Below are 9,508 nucleotides of genomic sequence, written 5' to 3'. Positions count from 1 at the left end.
GGCTGGAATGGTGGAGTACTGTGTTCTCAGGTGGCGCGGACACGTTCTTGTTTTAGAGGATCTGAGGGTAGGTTGGTATATGTAGGTCGAGGACCTGCATATGTCGTGTGGTCTGGAATCCCCAGCTGGGTTTAATCGGTTTGAATCGTCGTTGCTCCTCGGTTATGGAGACTCAACTCACTGTTCATCATCGTAGTATTAATAACTGGAACTTGAATAAGGCTTGTGAAAGTGTTGGATATGAAGTTTCATGATATCAGTGCGGATCATGTCAGTTTTGTATATAATTCTTAAAGAAGACTTCTATATAAAGAATTTTATTAAAAGAGCTTTTACGCAAAAGAACTTTGATCATTGTTATAGCTATACCTTGAATCCCTAAGCCTGCATTCCTAAGTTATCAGTTAATATTTCGGTTAAGTCTTGTTGAGTACTTTTGTACTCAGGGTTCGTTGACCCTTGTTGCAGGTGAGCCTCATGAGCAGATTTGTTTTGGATCGTGCTGCATGACTATCGTTCGTTCTGACGATGAGAAGTAAATGTGTGATCCTTGGGCAGGATGTTTATTTTGTGTGTTATGTATATATTAATTATGCCACTCCACTACTACTATGGTTTGTAATAATTATCGAACTTAGTTTGTAAGGTTTGAAACAACTAGTTTGTAAACTATGTTACCATAAGACTTTCGCTGTTTTTACTCTGGTTTTGATATTTGAATAAATGTTGTAATACTGCAATGACTCTGTAACGTGATCCTGCTCGGAAATCGTGGATGATTCGGGGTTCCCCGAGGACACCCGATAGTCTTTTTAAGTTCATGGAAACATATGCATAGATGTCAAAGGTCATCGGACAGTGACAGGTGCATGTGGGCCCTATAACTTAGGAGGTTCTGCCACAAGTGCCCTAACCACTAGCTGACCATGTTTGTGAAAGGCAAGCCCCGGAGCATTCTAACATCCTATGTGTTCTAATACCAACTTGAGTCCTTTTTATGTTAATGCATTAAGTAATAGGAGTTTATTGGCACCACTTGTTGCATATACTTTTCTTGTCCAGAAATATCTATCTTGAATCCTATGTAGGTCTAGGATCGACCTTTATGCTTAGCCATGCTTAGACCGGTACAAGTTGGGTGATATCCTATCACCTTCGAGCTATAGGTGGTGACTTGATCATGGTTGGCTATATTATGCTATCGTGGAATATAACCTGGTGATGTTGAACAAGTGGAGACAGGATGGAATTTTATAGGTTAGGTGTGGCGACTTATAGTGATTCCGTCTATGTCGTTTAAGGACCGACCGTTGGAGGCCCTTCTTGTCATGTTGAATGCATGCCTCTCACATAGTTGGCCGGATAAGTCATTCCAATCGCGAAGCCAAGTAGCTCAACTTAGGCCGGGGACATGAGCAGTTAAAGTATGCACCTTGGAGCCAATAAGGATGTGCGGAGAGCCAATGGCATGAGTCCAAGGGCCGATTCGAGTCCTGAGCTTCCTAGCAGATTTGTAGTATCTTTGAGGGTACGGCGCTGGTCTTACCCGTGATTTGGACCTGAGTTCTACCAAAGGTGACCCGATGCGACCCTAACGGGGGGAGTATGGGTGTGTTAGGAATAATTCCTCAGCTGGGTAGAAATCAATTCGAATCGCCATCTCTCCTGAATAGTGAAAACTTGACATGAGCCCCCTTCATCGTAGTAATTGATGAAAGTAATGGTTATGTGGATTAGGGAAATGCTCAACTTGATATGGTTACTATTGTGATGATTTAATGGTACACAACATGTTTGGCATAGGATAGATGCTAATCTAGAATGGGACAGGAATAATAAACTTGTTATTTCAAAGTTAAAAGATACTAGATAAATATTGGCTTGTAGGCAAAAGATGTCAACCAGCTCCACTTATAAGCCTTGCATGATCCTTTGTGTCTCTTATTTTTGGTTTATGACAGATAAGTCTAGCTGAGTACCTCCTCATACTCAGGGTTTATTTCCCTATTGTTGCAGATAACATGATGTATCATGGTTACTGTAAGCACTGCTTTGCTCCTGCAGTGGATGAGGAATAAGACCATGGGCATGGTAATTCTATATATCATCTCACCCTTGTGCTTTTGGTTGGAGATGGCTGTGAAAACTGGCTATGTATCTAAACTATTGTTGATGTTGTTCAGAACTATGTTGCTTCCGCTATTGTTAAACTGATGTTGTAATAACTGTGTTGGAACTCCAATGTATGACAAACTAATTGTGAACTTTGTTATAACATGTGACTTGTATATTGAATCATGTACGATCTTGGCTTTCATGTTGGTTGATTCGAGATCCTTCGTGATACTCGACAGACTACCAGATTTATATGGGCTCAAGTGTGATTGCTTGACAGCCTCGGTGGGTGCTATTGTACTTATGCTCTTATAAATTGGATGGTTTTGTTACACATACTCTTTTAGGTTGTCCTGTCCTTCAATGTCTCCCTCATCTCGATCAACTGAAAAAATGCACTTCCTCCTATGCTTACCATTGGCAATTAATTGGAAATACCGTGTATTATTATCTCCTGGAAGAACATCCTTCACCTTATCCCTTTGGAAATATTTTATTTCCTCCTCTCGAAGTACTTGAGCTAACTGATCTCGAGCAAGAGCAAGATAGTCTCGCTCTGCTTCAGACAGATCACAAATCTCAGCCGTTAGCACTACCACATAGTACATTTTGGCAGGTGGTCAAAATTCATTTGCACAGGCGGGCAACCAGTCCGCCTCGAGACTAAGGTCTGCGTTAATGCGTATTAACGAAGGCAGTGCATTGCCCGTCTGGGTAAATCAAATTAAAAAAAAAAGAAAAGTAGGCGAGACCAAACGCGAGCCCATCCAGGGCCTAGTGTCAAGCTCATCCGCTGCCGCCCTCGCCGTGCCCGCACCGTCGCTGGGGCATGCCCCCACTGCCTTGGCTCGTCATGTGTAAACCAAGATAGCTCAAATTTGAATTGTATTCCACTCCCTGTGAAAGATGGTGTTCCTGTATCTAGTAATAAAGGTGTGTGATCTGACACACCTCTATCAACACCTTGTTCGCTTGGCTTATAAACCGTACTTTTTCAGCCAACGAATATTATTTTTCTCTCACAATAAATCAGCCAACAGTACTTTCAGTCATGGTTTATTAGCCAAGCGAACAGGGCACAAGTGCTTGCACGGTTACCGAAGGTTATTTAAGTTCACATTTGGGTGTCATTAAAACTCGATCCAGCTTCTCATAGGTTGGAATAGGTAGGGAGTTTGCCCAGGTAAATTGTCGACCAGAGTCTATCTCCCTAAGATCAAAACTATCGATAACAACATTGAACAGGAAGGGCCACCGATCGTTAAACCAATTATTTGTTCTTTTTGCTACTTTTGGGCATTATGTTAAAATCTCCACCAATTAGGGTAGGAAGTGGATTTTCTTGACAGGCCCTCATAGGCTCAGATAAGAAGGCATACTTGAAGTCATCTTGAGCTAGACCATAAACAGCCATGAGAATCCATTTACAACTTTCTTGCAGTGATGAAATTATAAATAAAATTCCCCTTCCACAATAAATGAAAGATCTAAGATCCCTGCAATAATTCCTAGTAATATTCCCCCTGACCTACCACGTGGGGCAAGACAATATCAAACAAAATCAGCACCCCCTTGATAGGCGAGCCTGAATCATCTTTGACAAGTCTTTCTTGACTAAAATTCTAGCTTTGCCCCTACGTTTAAGCATACACCATGGTGCTCATGATGGACGGTATAGTTTGGTTTGAGATCTAGGAGGAACCAAGAGTGCTAACCTCAATAGAATATGAGAAGTTTTACAATGCTTGTGAGGAACCACAGGTTCCTCTCTATGAAAATTTTCTCAACCATTGATTATAAAACAAACTAACTAAATTGTAATTAAGGTTAGTGTAGTAATTGCAACTCAACAGTCTCCACGATGGACTACTTCGATTACTTCCTGGTGTAGCGTTGTTATGGGATTGCAGCGCAAACTTACTTCCTGCATCTCATCTGATTCAACTACTTCAAGCAGGTCACCATGAGTAATCATAACGCCTCTGGTACCGTCGGCATTTGACCTGCTACTGAGTATAATCTGATTTCTTCTTTGTTAATGGTTTTCGTCCATGCAATGAACATGTTGAATTGTCCTGTTAGCAATTTAGCATGTTAAACACCAACACTGGATCACACAGTGCATGCTTATCATGTTTATTTATGTAAATTTCTAGATTAAAATATGTCGAGAATTGACTAGAATTCCAACATCTAGAAGGGACATTAAGTATTCTGTGGATACAGATAAACCCAAACCCTTTGAACCAACGGACGTGAGGAAAAATCTGCATGCCACGCCTCATCCTTATGTGCCGACATACGAGCGTGCTCGGGTGCCTTCTACCCATCGCTCAGTTTCCATTTTACTAAGAAGCATTTTGATCCGGTTGATGGCTTATGTCGCATCCACACACTGAGAAGTGAGGGGGCCACCGCGCGTGCAGTGTGCTGTCCAATGCAGATGCCCACTAGCCGGTTTTGCAGCTAATCAAGTGAACACTCACTAGCCAAAGTGGAGACAACACTACTAGAGTGCTGTCGCACGATGCAATCAGTTAGTGCCAGGTGGTCGCTCCATTTAGCCAAGAGCGGTCATGAATTAAACGTAGTCCCTAACCCTCATCAGTGTCACCAGCACTATATAAGCACCACCAGCCTTATAGGAGAGGGCAACAGCAGACTGATTTACACTAGTGGAGTAGATCAGCTTAGTAGCGCAACCAATGAGGCCGCTCCTTGTGCTTGCTCTGCTTTTTGTGATTGCCGGTGCGGCGCATGGCGCGGGGGAGTGCGGGAGAGCCTCCGCTGACAGGGTGGCGCTAAGGCTGGCGCCATGCATCTCGGCCGCCGACAACCCGCAGTCGACGCCGACGAGCAGCTGCTGCTCGGCCGTGCACGCCATCGGGCAGAGCCCCAGCTGCCTCTGCGCCGTCATGCTGTCCGGCACCGCCAGGGCTGCCGGGATCAAGCCGGAGGTCGCCATTACCATCCCCAAGCGCTGCAACATGGCCGATCGCCCCGTCGGCTACAAGTGCGGAGGTACGTCTACATGCATATTTCAAAGAATATATCCAATTATCCATGTATGTAAAGGCGTGGATCCTACAAAACTGTGAACAATATACATTTGTGCAGTTCTCTCACTCACCTGAATCTGTTTGGTTTTCACAGATTACACGCTGCCCTGACGACATCGTCATCGAAACCGTGGGCGAGGGATTAACAAGGTGATGAATGCCATGCAAGGCGTTGTGTTGGAAAAATCGAATCCGCAAGAATAAATAAGTACGTGGACGACGGGCTCTTGCTGTATCACTGGACTTTGCTTGTGTTGTATGTCGAAAATAATAAATATGTTCCGTTTCTCTAATATATATATATATATAATCTGTAATGCTTGTTAAGCTCATTGCACTATACCATGACAGTACAAAGGGCAGATTTGGTATCACCAAAGATCCTCCCATCGGCACACTATCTGACGGGACAGACATTACAGGCAGCATAAATTTAGACATCAAAGAGATTTATCGGTCGATTCAACATTCACCATTTTTGCTGCGATAATAATGATTAATGAACAGGGCCAGCCATTTTTGCTTTTGCACGGAGATGAACTATCAAGTCGACCGTAATATCAAAAGGTGACGTAAAGAAACCGGTCTCAAGAAAGGTCAACAAAGTTTCAGCTATTTCAGCCTCTAGTTTATTTTTCCGTATCACACTACAATAGTACAGGTTAATTTGAGGCGGGCAAAAAGAGTTTCGAGGTGCATACGCGGAGACACCTGTCACATAGCATCTGTATAGATCCAGATTTATACATGTGGCCAACGCTCATCTGTAAAATTGAAATTTGGAAAAGAGAGAGAGAGTTTTGGACCAGGATTAGAGTAGTTTAATATATTAGGGACCCAAATATGTCATTCCATATTTTGAGATTTGGGGGAAAATATCGTGATAGTTTAGTGACCGTCCGTGTAATTATAAGCTACGGATCTATATGTTTGTTTCACATTGAAGCACCACATCAGCCAATGACTTGTGATGTGGCTATTTTGGACCGTGATCGGGGGCACCTAAATAGTATAGCGACTTTTCTTAAGGGTCAGCAGGGGAGGCCCCTACTTAAATATGAGAAAGGGAATATTTACAATTTACAAGGCTTGTAAAGCCCAAATAGGGGGGGGGGGGGGGCAGCTGTTTGGCCTTTAGATATGTAATTTCACAGTTCAAGAACCTGGTTGATGACGTAATAGAGTTTACGGATCACTAGTGTAATTTACTCTCTATATTATATGGCTAAAAATTTTGAATTCAACAAGGAGAGGTGCTACATTAGCAGGTAGTCAATCAATTATAGAGGGTCATTATGGACATTTTATATTTTTCTATTCTACTAGAAAACTAGAAGAAGCTATTTTACCAAATGCTTTTCTAAAAAGATTTAGTTCTACCGGAGAAACTGCTTGTGAGCCATTTTGAATGAGCCTTCAGTGCAGACCAAAATTGGCTATGATCTCCTTGGTTTTAATATTCTTTTACAATAAATAGTTATCAATATGCTTTTATATATATATATATATATATATATATATATATAGTATATTCAGTAGCCAGCTACAAAATAAGTTATTCTGTAGCCACCTCCGTTTACAATAATTTTATATACTAATTTACGATAATGTCAATACATATTTACGATAGTTGGGTTACTATAACACATGAGGATATTTACCATAACGTTATAGTAAACCACTTAGTAAGAAGTTACTATAATTTTGTAAATTAACATAGCAATTATCGTAACTCAAAATGACTACAGAATAAATTATTTTATAGCCAGCTATATGGTAGTAGTTATATATATATATATATATATATATATATATATATATATATATATATATATATATATATATTATTGGGAGCATAGGCTCCAATAGTTATTCAAAGTCCTGGCCCGAACTCAGCTGACGCGGTTCCACCAAACCAGCTTGCCACCAGGCGCCCCCTCCCTTTTCTTGGCTGAGCGCGCGCGCGTGGTCCCGGCGCTGGCGTTGTCGCCTCCGCGCGGCAGGAGGATGCCCCCCCCCCCCCCCCCCCCCCCCCCCCCCCAATAAAATGAAAAGAGCAGATGAACGCTGTTTAGTTGAAAAAAGCATCCCCCCCGCCGCGTCGCGCTCCCGCCTCCTTCGCGTCAGCTGGCAGGGCGCTGTCGGCCCCTGCGCTCGTTCGTGTGGTCCGCGCGGTCCCCGCTCGTTGACCGCTCTCGGTTGCTGGGTACGAATAGCAGGACGCATAAATCTAATTTATAACCTGCGTAGAAACATGAGGTTGGCTGACGTTGCATAGAAGACAGCGATAAATCTTCAACGAAACATCAAATTCAAAACGGTTTTCACCATTAGACTCGTGACATTTTTATACGCGATTCAAGATCCATTTTGAATTTTTTTTGAAGTTTCAAAAATTCATGAATTTACGCTTTAAGATAAAAAAATTTATGCATGAATTCAAAAACGTTTTTGGTGGGGTTCTATGCATTGTGCCATGGTTATTTAAACATCCCTCATAGGGAAGATGGGTTTGGGTGGGGCCGACACGGTTTTTGAAACAATAATTTCCCCTAGAGGGGAGGATTTTGGTGGGGTTCTATGCGTTGTTCCATGGTTATTTTAACATCCCTAGGGGGAAGGGAGGTTTGTGTGGGGCCAGCACGGTTTTTAAAACAATAATTCCCCCCTCCCCAGAGAGGAGGGTTTTGATGGGGGTTCTATGCGTTGTTCCATGGTTATTTAAACATCCCCCAGACGGAAGAGGGGTTTGGGTGGGGCCGACACAGTTTTCGAAATAATAATCCCCCCGAGGGGAGGGTTTTGGTGGGGTTCTATGCGTTGTTCCACGGTTATTGAAACAATCCCCAGAGGGAGGGGGGTTTGGGTGGGGCCGGCATGATTTTTCAAACAATAATCCCCCAGAGGGGTGGGTTTTAGTGGGGTTCTATGCATTGTTCCATAGTTATTTAAACATCCCCAGAGAGAAGGGGGTTTGGGTGGGGTGGCATGGTTTTCAAAACAATAATCACCCAGAGGAGTGGGTTTTGGTGGGGGTTCTATGCGTTGTTCCTTGGTTATTTAAACATCCCCCATAGAGAAGGGGGGGTTGGGTGGGGCGGCATGGTTTTCGAAACAATAATCCCCCAGAGGGGTGGGTTTTGGTGGGGCTTCTATGTGTTGTTCCATGGTTATTTAAACATCCCCTAGAGGGAAGGGGGTTTAGGTGGGGCGGCATGGCTTTCGAAGCAATAATCCCCCCAAGAGGAGGGTTTTGGTGGGGTTCTATGCGTTGTTCCATGATTATTTAAACATCCCCCCAGAGGAAAGGGGATTTGAGTGGGACCAGCACGGTTTTCAAAACAATAATCCCTCCCCCTAGAGGGGAGGGTTTTGGTGGGGGTTCTATGCTTGTTCTATGGTTATTTAAACATCAACCCCAGAGGGAAGGGGGTTTGGGTGGGCTGTGGGGGTATGACCCCCGGTACCCGCAAGGCTCCACATGGGCCGAGCCGCTAGGGGAGGTCCAGCCCACAAGACTATGTACGAGTCGCGCCACTGGTCGAGGCCCAGCTCGCAAGACAACGCCACGCGAAGTATGTCGTAGGACGACGTGCTTCACAAGGCAACGTGAAGATCCTCGGTGATCTACGAAATCTGCTTAGATATGATAGATATTGTACGATCTGTAACTTCCTATCTTGTAAACCGATCAGGATGAAAATAACCGATCTATAACCCTACCCCCAAGCTATATAAGGTGGGTAGGGACCCCTCTCTTTTTTCATCTAGTCATATGCAATACAATCCACAAAGACATAGGACGTAGGGTATTATGTCGAGCTGATGGCCTAAACCTATCTAAATCGCTGTCTCTTGCATTCTGTGTCACCATCTAGTTCTCTCACGCGCAACTCCACCAATCCATCTACTACCGTGGACTTCTAGCAGGAATCCTACACCACCTGCATGGATAAGCTTATGAGAGCCGAAGCTACACAGCATAAGCTAAAGAAGCATGTGCGCAAGCATAAGAAGGCAGCAAGTGAGGCTCGATGGGAAACTGATCAAGCCTATGTAGCTTTGGGAAATCTCTAGACCCAAATGGAGCAAGTTGATCAGTAGAGAGATGTCGCCCAAGAGGCAAGACCAGATGATTAGGCAGTGTTAGCAGGACCGCGGGAGCAGCTGGAGGTCGCCTGTGCCGAGGCGTTCACAGCTACGCGTCAGTGGATCCTAGCAAACAACCATGTAGCTATGGCAGAAGTAGAACGAGACAGGACCCAAGCCTTGAACGTACAGCAGGATCATGTCGAGAGGGACTTACGCCAGCAGCTTGCACAGACCCAGAACAT

At 43.8% G+C, this 9,508-nt stretch overlaps 1 protein-coding gene across 1 annotated transcript; it reads left to right on the top strand.

Moving 5' to 3' along the window:
- Window positions 1-4,758: 4,758 nt before the first annotated feature.
- Window positions 4,759-5,467, top strand: LOC136531884 (non-specific lipid-transfer protein 4-like). Its single transcript, XM_066524545.1, has 2 exons — window positions 4,759-5,136; window positions 5,269-5,467. Exons 1-2 carry the CDS (start codon window positions 4,821-4,823, stop codon window positions 5,283-5,285), a joined length of 333 nt encoding a protein of 110 aa, XP_066380642.1. The 5' UTR covers window positions 4,759-4,820; the 3' UTR covers window positions 5,286-5,467.
- Window positions 5,468-9,508: the final 4,041 nt, after the last annotated feature.

The sequence above is a fragment of the Miscanthus floridulus genome, unplaced genomic scaffold (genome assembly GCF_019320115.1).
Source record: "Miscanthus floridulus cultivar M001 unplaced genomic scaffold, ASM1932011v1 fs_470_1_2, whole genome shotgun sequence".
Taxonomy (NCBI): Eukaryota; Viridiplantae; Streptophyta; class Magnoliopsida; order Poales; family Poaceae; genus Miscanthus; species Miscanthus floridulus.
This window is presented reverse-complemented; position numbering and strand designations above follow the sequence as displayed.